At 35.1% G+C, this 18,136-nt stretch overlaps 3 protein-coding genes across 3 annotated transcripts in view; 2 read left to right on the top strand and 1 right to left on the bottom strand.

Moving 5' to 3' along the window:
* Positions 1–8,930: 8,930 nt before the first annotated feature.
* LOC132205258 (major royal jelly protein 1-like) lies at positions 8,931–10,491 on the top strand. The gene is made up of 5 exons (XM_059634210.1): positions 8,931–8,947; positions 9,032–9,361; positions 9,411–9,679; positions 9,739–9,952; positions 10,152–10,491. Exons 1-5 carry the CDS (start codon positions 8,931–8,933, stop codon positions 10,489–10,491), a joined length of 1,170 nt encoding a protein of 389 aa, XP_059490193.1.
* Positions 10,492–11,282: 791 nt separating this feature from the next.
* The window catches only part of LOC132205363 (protein gooseberry-like), a 51,888-nt gene continuing 45,034 nt past the window's right edge, over positions 11,283–18,136 (top strand). The window contains exons 1-2 of the mRNA XM_059634367.1: positions 11,283–11,411; positions 11,888–12,114. The gene's annotated coding sequence lies outside the window, so the exon portion shown is untranslated. The remainder of the gene's footprint in view (positions 11,412–11,887; positions 12,115–18,136) is intronic.
* On the bottom strand, positions 13,000–14,381 carry LOC132205192 (uncharacterized). The gene is made up of 2 exons (XM_059634128.1): positions 13,643–14,381; positions 13,000–13,350 (listed from the first exon to the last, which is right to left on the bottom strand). The coding sequence occupies exons 1-2, from the start codon at positions 14,292–14,294 to the stop codon at positions 13,058–13,060; spliced, it is 945 nt and encodes a 314-aa protein (XP_059490111.1). The 5' UTR covers positions 14,295–14,381; the 3' UTR covers positions 13,000–13,057.

Below are 18,136 nucleotides of genomic sequence, written 5' to 3'. Positions count from 1 at the left end.
AAAAAAGTAAAATTCATTTCATTTTTTTTTACTCTTTTTCTTTGCAATGAGGTTTACCCGGATCCAATTTTTCATGAAATCCACCTCGAGTGTTTAAATGAAATATTGTTAAAATAAATTTATGCCCCTCTTTTGGGAATATTAAAAAAAAAACTTGAATAATTTTTCTACACATGTGAAGTTCCACTTCAGTTGTTCGTGAAGCGTTGCAATAAAATACGTAAATCTGCAAACAGCATTTTTCTCAAGCCATCTTGATTGAGAAATTGGCCATTGTGCCGTCAAGAGATTGAGTGTGAAGATGCGCCAACAATGGTCGCTTAATGACCGGACGAGAGGAGCCGTCCATCTATTTGCTCAATGCCGTTGTGCGAGTTTGCTGCAGTTGCTTGCGGAATGGAAAAAATCAACACTTCTGGACGTGCTTTGTGTGTTTGCTTTGATCATTAAGCTCTCTGCGGAGAGATGCTTTCGTCAAAAGTTAAATGCTTTTTAATGGCTCTCTTACATCTTTCAACAGAGAGGCGCAGAGAGGATAAATTTATCTAATTTTCATTGCTTAGAATAAAAGTGGTATAAAACAATAAATTGTTAATTCTATTATTGTTTTTGTTACTCTGCTCAAGTCACACAAAAAAAAATGTGGAGCATAATACCACCATACTCAACGCCTGGCATCAAAAGAGACACAACCGCTGAGGTGAACCCACAAGTTTGATTTTTTTTTGTTTCAAATTTAGCAATTTTTTTTAATCTAATCTAGTTTTAATAGCGCTCTTCTTATTAAATATTTAAAAAAAAAATCAATTTTCCTCTCAAATAATCATACAAAGTTACAAATATTTGAAACGCTTTGTAAATTATATATTCAGGAAATATGTATTATCCAAATCATCACTTGGCGCCTCTCCGCGACTTATTTTGATGTTGGGTAAAATTTATGCTTGGATTAGTTTGTATGTCCAGGCGTGTTGATTATTCTTGGACAAAAGTAGCGTTTCCACGCTGCATGAAAATTATTCAAAACACCGCGGGGCCCCTCGGCAAACTGCGTCGGCCATTGTTGGCTCGGACGCAGACAACAATCGCACCCACTCCACTGCTGCGAGAGCCGTGATGCATAAGAAGACAAAAAGAAGCAGTGAGTGACGACAGACGAACTCGTTGTGTATGAAATGAAATTTTTTACATGGTCCATTTCTCGCGTGAGTGAATGAATATTTATTTCGGCGCCTCTGTCGGTTGGTGTTAAAATTTTACATCCTACCCAGTCTTGAATGAATGAAGTGAAATGTCCCATGAAATATTTATTCTTCACGCATTGTGTTGCGTCCATTTGAAGAAGATTCTTGAGTCGAATGACTCCTGCTGCTTTTTTGCTCTACTTTTATTTTATTCATCAAGCTGACTATCAATAAACAGTTTCAAAATTTAATAATTCAAAATCATCCAGAGAGATCGAAAAATGATTTTATGACTGTTTTATTATATTACATTGAAATGATTATTGTCCTCGTGATGCTTGATAAAAAGTGAGAAAATTCTCTGGTTCATCTTGAGAGAGGATGGAGCTGTACGTCAGCCTGTTAAATAGTATTAATATTCCAAACACCTCAGGTATTTGATTGAAAAATTCATAATGGTGAGTATAATAATGAACGTTATACATTCAAGTCGGGAGCTGTTTGCAATTCGTTCCGCTTACGAAATAGCTTCAGGGGCGAAAACGCAACCGTGGGAACCAGTCTGTTGAGCAGGTTGCCTACATTAGAACAAAGCTCAATTTTCCTAGATATTTCGTCATGGATCTATCAATCAATAAAAAAATTTATTTATCGATTAAATAAATCCATTATTTTGGATACTGCGAAAATCAAAATTTTTAAATTCTGCCAAAATCTTTTTATATTGGTAAGTGAAAAATTTATGTTCTGCAATGTATTTATAGCAAAAACTTAATATTTTTAATCGATGATCAAACAATAATATATTTAATCATTTCACTGCATTTCACCAGTTTTTGAGAAATCCATGAAAAATCAGCAATAAAAATGCACTTTTTTAATGTTTCAAATTTCTCAGATTATTTATTATTTGATCCGCAACTTGATTAGAAGAACTTGATTATAATGTAAAAACGCACAACAAAATTGATTTTTATTTTATTTCATAATAAACATGCTTCGTTAAAATTTCTCTTTAAAAATTAAAAAAAAAGAATCTTACTTCTGAAGTCTTCTTATAAAAAAATAATTCAATCAAATATCATGACACTGTGATACACACTATGCCGCCCTCTGCACAAACATTTCTTGTAAAAAAGATCACAATATTTCCTGTTTCTTTAACAACCTTCTTGGAAAGTCCAAATAATCCGTCTGCTACGCACATTTTGTGGCGGAAAAACGGATTTTCAAGGCCTCTTCATGACTCATAATGACCCCCGCACATCTGACTGCAAAGCGGAAGACCTTGATGGCCCCGAATAAGAGTTGTTGACCCACCAGCACTATTTGACGAATAATGGAATCCGTTTGTTCTCGGCTACTGCTGCATGTTAGCGCTTTTTGACCCTGGGCATCTCTATTCCTTTTCTTTCTCTATTCCAGTGAATAAAAACAACCCCCGCGCCGCATGCTCTTGCCAAGAAAGTACAGTTAGATCGGCTGTCAAAGAGCCGTTTGCCTCTCTTTACAAATTGCACCTCGAAGCCAAAAAATCACGCCCCAGTCATTTTTCTACTTCCAGCCGTCTGAAAATATAACACAAACCCGCTCTGCAAAAAATATATTCAAGACACATGCATGGTTGGTGAGAAAAAAAAATGAGTTGGTATTTTTGTTTGACCATATTTTAGAGAAATATAACGCTACTTTTTGCCCCTTTGTTAATTTTTACGTTTTTTATTGGCCCACTTGTTTCAATTACAGAAAATTGAAGAATGTTGAAAATTGAAAATAAAATAAAGTTATGGTTTTTATTCAGTGCTGACTATATTTTATAAAAAAAATTATATTCATCAAATAAGACATACAAATTTGATTATATAATGGGAAAGGTCTGCTTAAATTAGACATAATATTATGACTGTCACTGCATTTTGTGTTAATTTTACTTTATTTATTAAATTACACTAACATATTTGCTATTTCAAAATTATTATATTCAAGAAAAGTATGTATTTACAAATTTTATAAATCCTCTTGGGGGGAAGTGCTCCAATTCAAATCATCTATATTTATAATTATATTCTTCAAAAAAATGTCCCCTTTACCACACAAAAATACAGACGTACTTGTAAGCAAGGGCACGTTATAATAGCTGATTTTTAAGAATCACAACCCCTTTCCAAGAGGACCAGACAAAATTTATAGTTTTATTGCCTGATTTATTATCTATGAAAAGAATTTTTCGAGGCGCGCGTGCAAGACTTGCGCGCGGGGTCATAAACCGGCCGCCGCACCCTGGCATCAGGTTCTTGGCCTTTAGGAATATACAAAGTACAGAATAGGGGTGAAATACCCCCAATAAAATGCAGCCCATTGTCCAGATTTAGGAAAAAAAGAATCCCTATAACGTTCAAGGTTTTGTACTCTAGACACAATGGCGACTGAGTTTTGTTCCAAGGGCCAAAGGCAATTTTTGTTTCTGAGAAGTAATTTATCGCAGCTGCTTAGGGTTGAGAGGAAAGCTGATATGCGAATAAGTGGTCTGACTTTTCGTTCCTAAGGGCTGAAAGAAACAGAAAGAAAAGAGGTCGCTTTTAGTATGTTCAGCCAACTCTTTCTTCTCATTATTTGGAATTGTAACTGCGTTTGCATAAAATCGCAGAGTTTCTCTTCCGAGTGTTAACCTCAAAGCAAGGACGTCCTAGAAAATCGACGGCCTTAGCAAGTATCAATTGAAAAAATTTATTTTTAAAGATTGAAGGAAAAATACATAAATTATTAATAAATAAATGAAAAATTAATATTGGAATTAACAAAAAAATTTTGCAGTTTTTTATAATCATTTTGGCATTACTTAATATAATTTTTACTGTAAAAAATCTCGCCGGAATTTTGCATGAAAATGTTCAAATTACTCAATTTTTTACTTTTGAACCTTAATGGATTATGAAAAAAAATTCACGATAAAATTTGAGAGATAATAAATTTTAATTTTTCTGCTCTAAACGCTAAATGCACCTCACATAGTATACACAAGGCCCGCTCATCAGTTGTTCCTGTCGGTCAAACTGAGCGGGCTCTTCTTCCATTAAAGCCAAAGGGTTGCTGACCGAAAGGGGTGGTGAATGAGACAAAAGAGGGGCATTCGCGTTGACGCGTGCACTTTTTGTGCACAAAATGTTAAGGACCATTGTTTAGGGGAAAGTGCACTGAACTGAATTTCAGATCCTTGAACCCAAAACGAAGAATGTGTGTGCGTTTGAAACGGCTCGAACAATGAAAAGTGTTGACCAACACCTTAGGCAGCGCCATTTTTTATCCTCCAAGGAACAGGTTAATCGAAATAATAACCGGAAACGCTTAATTTTTTATCCGGCGGAGAGTGAAAGTGAGATGGATTGTTGTGTGTGTGTGATTGCCGCCGGATGCTGTCGTTCATAGGAACAATGGTTGCACCTCCGCCCTGGCACGGATATGAGCAGTTCCACACCTCTGGCTTTGTATGCAACCACCTTAAACACAATGGCACCGGTAAGGTGCCGACTGGACTCCAATTGGGTGAAATCTGTTATTGTAAAAATAAAAAGAGAGCAAATTCAGTTTAAAATGTAAATTAAAATAACACTCGTATGTAATAATTTTCTTAACAGTTGTTTTAAAATATTAAGTTTTTGCTGCTTCTGCTGAATAATTTTTGAGGAGAATGATACACTAGAGTGGCGCAGATGAGAGTTTGAGGCGAAAACTTCCTGATGTCGCCGGTGCAAAAACACAATGAAGTGTCTTTTGTATACTTTGATTGAATAAATTTACAGTCACCGAAGCATTGCGAACGAGCAAAAAATTTTAACTGACAAAAGAACAATTGAAATTAAGAATTATCCACAAGCAATTTGGATCAATTTTTCATTCTCTGATAAAAGCAGGTGCGTTTCAGAAACATGTCGTGCTTTAAAAATGCATGACTATTAAATAAGGGAAAATACCGCAAAGAAAATACTCGTGTTTAAAAAAACGTTAAGGTATGCACTATCTTGATTTAAAAACAAAGAAATTTTGAAATCACTTATCATTTTTTTCAAACAATTTTAAACTACAAGAGCTTCAATATTTGGATCATGATTAGTCAGTACAAAAACTAATATACAAAAAAACGTCTTCAGAAATCAGTTGGAATTATAATATAAGGAATCAAGTCATCTTTTCTTATGACATTAAAAAAATTACATCGAAAACCACTCATCTGAAAAATATAATGTTGGATTTTCATCCAGGCTTTTTTTTTTAATATTTGACATGGATGATAAGAGTTGACAGTCAATTTGCTGTGATTTGCTGTAAATGGAACATTCTACCATCCATTGGACGAAGTAACTAAAAAGTAGAATCTTTTATTTTTTCTATAACAAAAATGATTGCTAGAGAAAATACATATTATTATATTATGCAAGCGGTCCTCCGGCCGACATTCCATTTAAAACCTTCTTAGCATTTTCCACTGAAAATTTTAATTGGAAATGTGGAAGGAGAGACTATAATACCTGGTCCACTTTCTGACAATTTATGACGCTGCGTGGGTTCGCATCTTATATGTTATGTCCCTTCAGAAATTGATTTTCAATGGTGCTCGTGGCGATTGAGAAGAAAAGCGGCGGCGTCGCCAAAAGGAAAGCAGCTTGTAAACCAAACCACACACAGAGAGATGGGAAACAAGCTGCTGACGGATCCGAGGGTGCATTCAGGGGAGATGCGCCGCACACACGCATACCTCAAGTGCGACACAAATCTCTGTCATGGTTTAATTCAAGATGCCGGACCATTTCTGAAGAAGGAAAGTGTCCGGCCTTGGAGGAAATCGAACCATCCACTGATTTTCTTCCAGCAAAAAGTATTCTTAATAGAAAATAATGCAATTTGTAGAATATTTCAGGGAAAAATTAAAAAATGATTAAATAAGTGCCAACTTTGGTAGATTTTTTTATTATTTCTGAACAATGAAATTTATTTTTCAAATAATGGTTGAAAACTACAACAACCTAATAATAATTTACATAAGCAACACAGTTCACATGCAAATAATAAAAGGTTTTATTCAACGCAGAGTTTCCAAACGTGCACATAATGTCACCTCGGAGCATTGCAGCTAATGCAGTAAATAATATTTTTAGTTTAAAATTATATTTTTTCCATTTAAATCGTCCGATATAAATTACAAATTTCAAACCAAATATATAAGAAGTACAAACAAATCTTAAAAATTTTAGTCAGAAAAGATTGTTTTGTATAAAAAATTTTGTATAATAATTTACTTATAAACTAATTCGGACTAATTCATCTTTGAGTAATTTATTTATACTTTTAAATGATTTAATTCCACAAGCTTTTCCCCTGTTTTGATTGCGTTGTGCAGCTTTCTCTTAAAAATTATAAAAATTCAGTTTGAAAAATGTTCTAAGTGTGTAAAAAGAGTTGACTTAACAATTTTGATTGCTTCCGTTTGCGCAAAAAAATAAAAGTTAGAAAGGCGCGTGAAGCATAAAATCAAGCGCTAAACGCCGTCAATGATTTTCCACGGCTCGTTCATTGTTGCTCTATTTACACTTATTTGTGTGTGTATTTTTCTGTGTTGCGTGCACGTCAGCGACGGGGATAATTCTTCTTCTTTTGCTCTCTGGAGGCGTGCAAAGTGCGTGGGAAAAGGTTCGCTTCGGGTCGGTTCTTTTCTTTGGCAGCGACGCTCAGCGGGTCGCGCCTGTTTATGGCGTCGCCCAACTCTCTGGGGGTGCATTAGTGACATCTTACTCGGCCTGTCATTACCCTAATTTGCCCGTGACACACGGACCTCATTGTCCGAACGGCCAACGTAGGCAGAACAAGAAGAAGCCGCGGATGTTTGAAGAAAAAAAAATTGAAAGAAAGGTCCACGCATTTATTTGTGTATCTTGAGAAGGTGCATGCATAATGCGCGGCCCCTTTCGGCCTCTAATAATTTATCTCTTGCTAGCCAGTGAGGAGCGCGATTTTCTCAGAATATGAGCGGTGAAATGCTAATGGCTGCGCGATTTGCTCGCTCTTTTTTGCCACGGTGCGTGAAGCAAATTCAATTTTCCCTGCCTACGTACCGCCGAGCTGCTTCAAATTGTTAAATCAACATTGAATCACAACAAGATAAACACTTATAATTTTATTTTTTGTTACATACAAAAAGATAAGAGAGATTTTATCAACACAGAATTCAACAATTTAAATTTAAATTAAAAAAATAATGTAATTTATAAAAATACATGTCCCAAATTACTTCAATTTAATTAAAAAATTTAACAATTCAATAAGTGTTGGAGAAAAGGGGAGTTTATGTATGTGAGTGATTAAATTTACCTAAATTTTTTATTTTTAAATGATAATTTTGTCAAATTAAACATTTATAATTAAAAAAGGGGGTTATCAGCTTGTTTTACTGTTGTACATTTAAACGCCTGTTTAGCAAAATCTTGAACGACGGTAAAATTTTTATTCATGACTTAAAAAAAAAATTCTGAGAGTTACATTTGACCTCGTGAATAACGCATTGCACTTTACAGGTGTTGATTTAAATGATGCTTGTAATAATTAATCAAACTCCTTAATAAGGGATCAAAAAGACAATATCCGAATAGGAAAACCCTTTGCTCGGCACGAGTCCTTTGTACAAGAAAACTCCTGTATACATTATATTCAATCCCTTTAATGAAGGGAAATGATAGAACATGTACAGCAAGGGTCGAGTTGAAAATAATTATTGGAGAAAACAAGGGTTGCAGATGCTGCATCATGTTCTCGAATGGGAAAATAATGAAACTTTGCGGCAGTCATCGAGCGATGCGTGGCTGCTGTTTTTGGACAATGTATATGTGTGTGCATACAAAGGGCTGCGATGAATAGAAAGGGTTCGGCACCGGAGATGAGAAATTTTACGCCCCACCTGTGAATGTGAGCAGCAGCGGTCGCGGCACAGGAAGAGTTAAAAATCATCAGCGATGGCGGCACACAAAGACACGCATCTCGTCAGGGACAGCAAAGAGCAAAAAAAATTAATAAAAAATTCCGTTTTTTTAGTAAAAGTTAAAAATTAAAAAAATTCAGATTTATACGCGAAATTGTGATTGGAGTTTATTACGCAAAAGGCTATGAAAAAACCTGCAAACGTCGGCGGCACAACAAAAACTCTTTTTCTTGGCGGTGAGAGTATTGTGTGTCGATCGTTTTGCAAGGTGACATTAGCAAGGTAATTAGAGCGTTACGAGTAGCGCACTTGCACTTTATTGTCGAAAAGGAAAAACGAAGGAAACACAATGAAAAGGGATGACCCGCCGGCTGCTCTTTTGTTAGCATATTTCGTGGATATCACGCTCCAAGACACTTAAACTTTCTCGGCTTGCACAATGCAGTCTTGCATATTTAGCTTATGATATTTTTTGTATAAAAAGTTCAACCTTTTCTTTCAAATGAAACAAATATACCTAAGAATTTCTTATCTTTCAAACATGTTTCCCTTATTATTAAAGCTCAAAAAATTATTAACGGAAAAAGATAATTGTTAGGAGAGAAAAATTTATATTTTCTTGAGGGCATAATTATCTAACCGTTGTTCTAAATTTACCATTTGATAAATAATGACGCATACCGGTTTTGGCGGAAAACTGTTCATTCACGATTTGCTGTTTGACGGAATAAGAAGCTTAAGGGATTGTTTCTCCTTTTCTGGATTACAAGATTCAAAACATGTGGCGGAATGTCAGGTAACATTTTAATATTCAGTTCACTATATAAGTATATTTTTTTATTGCAGAGTTATTTAATTTTATTCATAAATTAATTTTTAGATTGATCCTCTTCGTCACAATTGCCATGGTGAGTTGCAGCGAGCAAAATTTGCTGGAAGTGGAAGAAATGCATTCATGGCGCTATCTCGAGTATCTGCACGCCAAATCGTCCAACCCGGAAAAAGCGTTTTTCACCGGGATGCAAGTTTGGCGAGACAAAATTTTCATCAACATCCCGCGACTTTACGATAACATTCCAATCACCTTTGGTTGGATCCCCCGATTCGAAAACGCACCAACCTTTGACCAACCAATTCGACCCTTTCCTGATTATTCTTGGCAGGACGCAGAAGGTCGAGGACAGTGCAGAGGATTTGTCTCTACTTTCAGGTAAATAATTTTTTAGAAAAAAAGCCTTAAAATTAAGTGACAATTAAAGGTCTCGAATTGACCGATGCAACCGAATTTGGACAATCGACTCTGGAAAAATTAACGCTCTGGGGTCGACACCACCTTTGAACCCTCGCGTGCCTTGCCCCCCTCGCATATTGGGCTTTGATTTGGAGACGGGCCACTTCGTAAAAAGCGTGGCGGTGCCCAACGAGGTCATCAACAATATGACCACGTTCACATATTTGAGTGTGGAATTCGTGCCTGGGGGAGACTGCGACGACATGTACATATACCTGAGTGACACACTGGGCTGGGGTACACAAATAGATTTTTATAATTAGTGCAATAATATAAAAATTGTTTTTACTTTGAAGGTTTGGTCGTTTACGACGTAAAGAGAAACAGTTTCTGGCGCCACGAGCACAACGCTTTCAACCCTGACCCATCCAAGGTTTGGTCGTCTATCAACGGAGAGCGATTTAATATGGGGGATGGTCTCATCGGTAGCACAGTTGCCACTTTGAATGGTGAAAGGGTTTTCATTTTTCACCCTTACGCCAGAACAACTCTGTTCTATGTACCTTTGAGGTGAATCATAATAATTTGAAATGAACGAATTATAAAAAAAAGTTATTTAAATTCCTAGTAATTGGGAATTTTTAAATTTTCTTGTTCGAGAAAATTAATTTTTTTTTTCAATTTGTGGAATTTAAACACGTTTCTGCAGACAGATCATAGTAAAAATTGTAAACAATTGGTTTTAATTTTCATTGTTTTTGATTCAAAGGTTCATAAATGACCCGACAGTGAAGCACCTGCCAGTGCGGCCACTGATGGAGCAGAGCTCACAGGGTATCCCCCTGGCAACCGACAGACACAACACGGTGTACATGTCCATGATTACCGAGACCAATGTTCTTAGGTGGAACCCTAGCAGATTTGGCCCTCAGCCCGTCCTGGTCGCCGAAGACAACAAGCGTTTTCAGGTGGTCGCCGACTTCAGTTTTGACGGCGATGAGGTTTGGCTCGCGTCCAACCGATTGCAAGGAGTTATCAACGACAGCTACTTCAAAAACGCAACCAACCTCAGGATCATGCGACTCAGGAAGAAGCGAACTGGACACTAATAATAAATTTCATTGAGCTTAGAAGCTGCAGAACTGATATATTTTCAATTCATAGATGACGAAGATAAATGAATTTTATTTACAAATAAATATTTATTTTTGAGATTTTTCAGAGAAAATATTTAATTTGATGTACGCGATTAATAAAGATTAAATTATTGTAATTGTACAATTTAATTCTCATTGCTTATTACTCATTACTTTTATTACTCTCAATACTTTTATTAATTTTACAAAACCAATTTAAATTTACACCCCATAATGCAATGATTTTAAATAATGTTAATGATATATAAATGAGCTATGTAGTGATATAAATCACAACTCAAATTTTTCCTCGGCAATATGTGACATAATAAATAATTAAGGGTTTGCAAAGTCCATTTTTCTCACGAATAAAATGAAAAAATATGCATATGATTCTGTATTGGGAAAATCATGACATTTCTTTGCGTAATTTTAATTTTTGTGGCAATATAATTTTTTGGCATTGTAAAAAATGCTCAAAAATAAAATAAAATTGTACTATTTAAGAAAATTTTTTTATAATTTTTTTTGGGATAGCCATTGTATTAAATTAAGCGTGTCAGAATTGGTAAAGTACGAAATTTTGAAATAAAAAGTCCAAGTTGTTCCAGATTTATGGGGCATCTTGCAGAGCGCTCAACGCCTTGAAAATTTGGAAGCGCTGCCTGCTGCCAATCAGTCAATATGCAATCGCGCCTTTTTGGTTGCGCAAAGCGAGGGAAATGAGGGGGCGGGGTCAGTAATTGTTTACAAAGAGCCAGGTGATGTGGTGCTGCAAGTGTCAGTTCAGAAATGGGTCCCAAAAATCGAGTGTTTTTTCGAAAAAAAAAAACCCCCCAGCAGATTCGGGTGCTCAATTTGATCATCGTTCCAGCTTCCAGCCGCGGCACCAGGTATTTCTCAATTTGAAAACACGATTTCGTTTTTCGCCAACTCTGGGCTCAAATTTAATTATGTTTTGCCAAAAGGAACTTGATAAAACTTTTTCCCGGTGAAACATATCAATAAAAATAAATTGTTTAGATTGTAGAGATCTTTTTTATAAATTTAAGACTTAATGCGAAGAATTCAAGTTTCAATTATTTTGGATTTGTAAAATTTTGTCTTACGCCAAACGTTTTAGGCTAATCGGGGTTCGCGCATCACACAAATTAATAAAGATTTTGATAATTTTGATATTTTGTTTCTCGTTAGGGTTCTCTGATTTGGTTACAACAAGACTATTTGGAACACTCATTAATAATTCAAAAAAGTTTTTCCGATCATTGTAATGCGCATTGCGCGAGGCTTGATAATTATTCGCGAATTTAGTGCATTTTCGTGCTAAAGAGACCAGCTTTTTTATATCTTCTTGACCTTTCATTTGCAGAAAATTAACTGGATGCACCTGCCGAAGAGAGCACACGACAAACGCCGGCATCAGCTGAACCCCCGCAAGGGACGAAAAACAACAAAGTTTCGCCGCCGCCGGTCGGTCTGGAGGGAAACGCGGAGAGCTGCATCGGACAGACTGCGTGGAGTCTGCTCGAATCGCACGCTTTAATCCTGTTCAGCTGCCGTGCATGTGAGTTTGCAGCCAGCAAAAAACTTTTTAAGGTAGGTGTCGTTTTCCTCATTACACCTTTTATTCGCCGCCTGTGTTTTTCCCCCGATCGAGGGTGGAAAATGAGAGCGCTCTCGGCCGGCGTGTTTTGTTGTTGTTGATGTGGGAATTAAAAAATACAAAACACCCCCGCTTTGATCGAACGCCGCCGATGAGCTCAGCACAAATTCGCTTTTTCTCACCTTTGCCGCGGATTAAAAAAAAAAACTCCAGCCACTTCACAGACGAAGATCCTCCGGCTCGTAACTCCGATTTGTCATACGTTGTTTTAAAATATCACACAATGTATAAAAGCTGGAGAGGAATGCGTCAACAAGGTTCGCCACTTTTTATCCCCAGCCAAAGTAGAATCTCACAACTCCGAGCTGCAAAGCGGTGGGTAAATAATTCCAATCTCACGGGAATTTTTCTGCCTTAAAAATCTTTATAAAATTGTGGTGCAATAAAAAAGTTATCTTTCACTTTAATTAAAATCAAACAAATTACATGGATTTTGTAATTCATTTTGGTTAAAAAAAAATAATTTTAGGTTAATGTTCATAATTTAAATTGGAATTATAGGCACTGCGATAGTTCAATGATTTTTTTTCTGAAGTCCGAAGTGCATTTATGCAGATAACCAACGCTAATAAATTTCAATTGCGATCATGTTCAAAATATTTATCATATTTTTTAGTTAAAGTGGAGCCATCGACATTTCTTGAAATATAAAAACATGACAAACTTAAATGAAGAAATTAAAAATCTCAAGTAGTAGCAATTGCTTTTGAAATGAATATAGCAGGGAATAAATTGTAAAAATCAAACTACTAAATTATTATCATCATTATTATTAAATTTTATCAACAAGCAAATATACACTTTTTTTTAATGCTTTCAACTGTAAAAAAGTTTTTTCTTTACTTCTTTTCTAAAACACTTGTTCTAGTTTTTATTCTACAAATCGTCCATAGAGGGTGGTTGAAAGTCGGCTGCTTTTGGTTTATGAATTTTCTCGTCGTTGAAGTCAGTGACTACTGGACCAAATTGATTCCATTCAGGACCTTTTGTGATTATCCTGCGCTTTATTCTTTTCACGTAGAAAGGGTCGTTTTTCTTGATAAGCGATTGTTTAGAAAAGTTGACCTCAAAAATTTCTCTCTCTGGCCCGTAAAAGGCGTAGATTTGTTCTCCATTGAAGTACGCATTTTCCATTTCTCTCTGGTGGCGCTCTTCGAATTGGAATTCAACTGAAAATTTCAATATTTTTCAATAAAATTATAATGCATTTCAAAGACCTGAAAAAATTTATTTATGCCAATAATTCAATGTATTACTTTAAATTAATTTAAAAAATAAATTTTCATTTTGGATTCTTGCATTATCCAAATAAATGATCAGTTATTAATTGAAAATAATATATTTTTCTCTTACAATGAAATCATAAAGATGATTTCGTTTTACATTAAAAATTAATCTCACATTGAATCCGAAATATCTGAATACAAAGTGAATTATTTGCGAAAAGCTGAATTTTCTTACCATTGTTGTCTCCCAAAATGTACCACTTGATAACTGACGTTTCTTCATTGCTATCGTTGCTGGCTCCAGAAGTTTTGACCTTCTCATTTGAATCAGGACTATTAACCTTTCCTTTGATTATATGCACCGCTTCGCTCAATGAGTTCATGAAGTTGATCACTGCCGCCGAGTTGGCCGGAATCTTAATGTGGACGTAGCAACTTTTATTGACGTCGCACTTGTGAGTAATGAAGATGAGGGCCAGCAACACAATTATTGCTGATTTCAGTGAGGTCATTTTCCATGGAAAATCTTTCAACTTATTCTTCCAAGTCTCTGGTGTAGAATCCTCAGTCTCTTTGGTCCCCTGAGACTCATTTATTATTTGAAGCATACTCGGCAGATTTTCAGTGAAATAGTTGAGAACTTGCTTTATTTGTGGCTCCTGTTGATTTGTGCGGTCCTTTTTTCGATTTTTAACATTGGTCCCATTCTTGAGCCGTGTCTTGGTACCTGCTGGCGATGGTGCAGATTGATCTTCATTCTCATCAGAATTAGAAATTTTGGCCTGCTGACGGTTTGTTTCTGCTGCCACGCGGCGTGTTTTGTAATGAGGTTGCGGGTTGAGAGGTTGGCTGGCGGAGACGTCATTTATATTGGCTTGTGACATCATTGTAAAAATTCGACTATACAGCAAGCGAACTTCTTCCAATTGAACCAAAACTCTTAACGTGAAAGTGGCACTAAACACTGAGGTAAATTAGACGCATCAGCGCATTTTTATCTAATCCCGGCATCTGCTATTAAGTCATAGGACTAAAAAGTCTAAGGTATATTTATTAAGTCTTTTGCTGAATTTTTGTCTCACAGTCAAACGATTATCAGCATGTATCAGCAGATATTAAAAGACGGGCTCTTATCAGCATATAAGTCGGAATTATTGCAGCGGCTAGTGTTTCCTTACTATTTATGTTCTTGAGAACCACTTTCATGTTGATCAAAATTACTCAACAAAGCCAGGACCAAATGCATAACGAGAATTTTCAGGCCATTTAAAACGAAACGAAGAGATCATTTGGAAGTTCGGGGAAGTTCTTCATCTATTTAGTCAATTAGACAAAGCGCTATTTTTACTTTTAAAATACACATTTAAAAACAAAACTAAGCAGTACATTTACATTAAGAATGAAATAAATTTTGCTATAAAATTATAAAAATTTTAGATCTGAACATTTTTAGTTTAAATCGTCGCAATATTTTACTTTTGATATTCGGTTACTCCTTTCAGACATTTTTTTTCTGATGGAAAGTCTTTAAAATAATAAAAATTTATTTAATAATTTCTATATGCGATGTAAGGTTTATATGGAGAATAAATATATCTCCCATGCCATAAAGTTTTGCATGAACAGATGACTGAATTCCATGACAACAACTTTAGAACATTAGTTTTTGAATTTACAAACAAATCGGCTTTTAAACCATTGTATCGTCATTCATTAGCTAGGAGCAGAAAGGTGGCAACTAATTGCAATTCCCTGCTATAACATTCATAATAAAACGCGTTCAGCGATCGATTTGGTGCATAAAATAGCGAGCAGTGAATCGCGATTGTCACACGAGTTATCGCGTAAAAACGGCGTGAGATTCTCGCTCCTTTCTCACTTTTTCACGACGAAATCTCCATTCGGCATCCCTCTGTGCGCATTGTAAAATATATAATATAATTATATGAAACGCAGAAAGAGGCATGTAATTAAGTTCGCCACCCGCCTGCACGCAGGATAATATCATTGCACTTCCTGCGCTTGGCTAATTGATTTTCGCTGCCTGACGAGAATGATGACACACGTTCGATAATAAAACGAGAGCGACGGTTTAAAAAGGACCGCAGCTCGTGCTGTATTTTCGTTTGTGGCATGTGCTGTGGATTTATTTTCTGTGAAATTTAACGCAGACGGCCTGTGAAATCGCCCCCTCTTGCTTCACGGGGTGTATACATTTTGGGGTAATTACCACCGGCTAGCGCCCCTTTCATAATTTGTTATATAGGGCGGATATTTATTGCCAAGTTAGAAGAACATCTGTTTGAAAAATTTGTTGCAATATAGTTCACACAAATTTAAGAAAGTAAAATTTGCAATTTTTTCGACTTACTTGCTAGGAAATAAAGGCAAAATAATTTTTTTCTCAAAAAAATCACTCACGGTTTGTTATTTTCACTCACTGTTTTTCTTGTGGCCAGATAAAAATGTGTATTATGCATTTAAATTTATTTGTTATTCGTAGAAAAATTTGCATTCTTTTATTAATTTTTTTTTGTTACTTTTTAAGTAATAAATTTGATTTTTCCGTGTTATTTAATTTCCATATTTGCAGATTTGTTTGTAATCGATTGATTGATTTATATTTTTACTCCATATGAAGTTGAAAATCAAATTACTTATCAAATTATATATATTGATCATTGCAGTGAGTGCATCTCTTGCAGATAAAATAATGGCCACCAGATGAATTACATTGTGGTGGGCGGGAATTTAAGTAGCTCCGCCTGCTTTTGATACTCGCACACATCATATAATGCAGCACCATCAGAGATACATTCTATGTATGTGGAGTCATCCGTTCATGACGCAGCATCTCTGGATGGCGATGCTGGACCGCAAGCGAGAGAGAAAAACGTCTAAAGTCTTGCGTATCACGATTACTAAAGTCTGATACAAAAACGATCTTGATTATTAAATTTTGATAAACAGAATAAAACCTAGAAATTAAAATATTGCACTGAAAATTCAATTTAAAAAATGTTGAGCATGTAAACGCTGATAATGATTTTGAATTGATTTTGTTTATCTCAAGAACCATTTTTTTTTTAGAAAATTTTCTTCCTAAGAATTAAACAACTTTCGTTATTTTAAAAGATAAAACCTGGATAAAACTTATAATTTGCACAAAGAATCTGCTATGAATTGCACATAAAAGGGCAATTCTTTTTTCACTTGTTGTTGTTTGGTTTACATTGCATTATTTTGTTTTAGTAAAGTTTCTAAATTAATTTTCATTTTTTTAAATATTCTGTACATGAAATTATCAAAATGAAATCAATAACGCAGCAATTCAAAAGTGTGTTAAATTTCAGTTTTTTTTTTAACAATATTCAAATAAATATATAAATTAACTTTTCTTCTTTTAAGTTTTCTATTTATTATTTTTCATTGAGCTATAATGCACTTGTGTACTTTGATTTGACACCATTGCCTTGAATGAACGTTTTTAATATAAAATGCGCTGAAAATTTTCTCGATTCTTTCTTGGAACACCTGTTCATAATGTAACAGAAAAAACATAACGTTCTCTGATTTTCAGGGCGGCCGCCCACTTGAAAAATTTGTTAATGGTGCGTGCACGCAGACACGATGGGCGGATCGAATGGACTGGCGTAATTTTACACGACGTATATATTACACCAGCACATTATATATAAATTTTCGAGAAAAGCAAGCAAGTTGCGGGCGTTTGTTTGTCTATTTTGAGATACTCGATAGACCTCCCACTCGGCCGCCGTCACTTTTATTAGGATGGGCAACAAAAAATAAGAGAGGAGAAGAAGAAGAAGCGCACGCTTATTTTCTAATTAACGACACGGGACGTGTTATCACTTTATAATTAGCCGGCAAGTTGTTTTCGCTCAAATCGAGCGAGCGGTGCCACCGTGCAACTTCAGATTAAAACACCGATTCATCATTTTGATGACTCTCTCTGCGAAAGAAATTTTTTTTGAGCAGCCAAGATTCTAGGAAATTTCAACTGAAGTGTTTATATTTGCAACGCAAAGGCGCGGGTGGGTGGACGTCTTGGTTTCTCAAAAGTAACTCACTCGGAAAATTATTTCATGGCGCGTTCAGTTGTTAATTGCTCAGTTTAAATTAGCAGAGTGAACAAACTAAATAAGTTGCTCCATGCGAATATATATTTCTGAAACTTAATTCATTGTCAAATTACACGATAAATCATTGTTTGAAATTTATTTTCTTTGGACAAAAAAATCAGATTTAGGTCTATTTGATTTAAATTCCATTTCGTCGTGAAAACGTGATAAAATTGATTCCTAACTTTAATTCTTGAGTGCACATGCTTCATTCTTTTAAATTATATTTTAGATTCTGGCTTGAATTTTTTTCATTATTGATTAATTTTTTGTTTGGATGTTTTGTCTTTATGGAGTCAAGTTACCTAATTGTCTATGTGGATAAAAAAACTGTTAAAACAACTTGACAATTTGTATCTTTAATTGCTTGAAAGTCAAATTTCATCCAAAAAATCTTATCAAATTAACAGAAACAAAAGTGTTGTAAAAATTTATATTAAAAAACGTTTAATTAACTTAATTGACAATAATATTTTTTTAATAACCATATCAAATTGTTCAAATAATCAAATTCACCATATTATTTTTTTTATTTCAAATTAGAGCATTTTTTTTAAGTATTTATGGTTTAAGGCTTAATTTTCCGG

This window comes from Neocloeon triangulifer, unplaced genomic scaffold (genome assembly GCF_031216515.1).
Source record: "Neocloeon triangulifer isolate White Clay Creek 2 clone unplaced genomic scaffold, ASM3121651v1 ptg000002l, whole genome shotgun sequence".
Classification (NCBI taxonomy): Eukaryota; Metazoa; Arthropoda; class Insecta; order Ephemeroptera; family Baetidae; genus Neocloeon; species Neocloeon triangulifer.
This window is presented reverse-complemented; position numbering and strand designations above follow the sequence as displayed.

Coding starts and splice junctions, on each gene's coding strand:
- LOC132205192 (XM_059634128.1), bottom strand. CDS start 14,294: ATGATGTCACAAGCCAATATAAATGACGTCTCCGCCAGCCAACCTCTC. Junction 13,351..13,642: donor CATTTTGGGAGACAACAATG/GTAAGAAAATTC, acceptor TGAAATTTTCAG/TTGAATTCCAATTCGAAGAG.
- LOC132205258 (XM_059634210.1), top strand. Junction 9,362..9,410: donor GGATTTGTCTCTACTTTCAG/GTAAATAATTTT, acceptor TGACAATTAAAG/GTCTCGAATTGACCGATGCA. Junction 9,680..9,738: donor GAGTGACACACTGGGCTGGG/GTACACAAATAG, acceptor TTTACTTTGAAG/GTTTGGTCGTTTACGACGTA.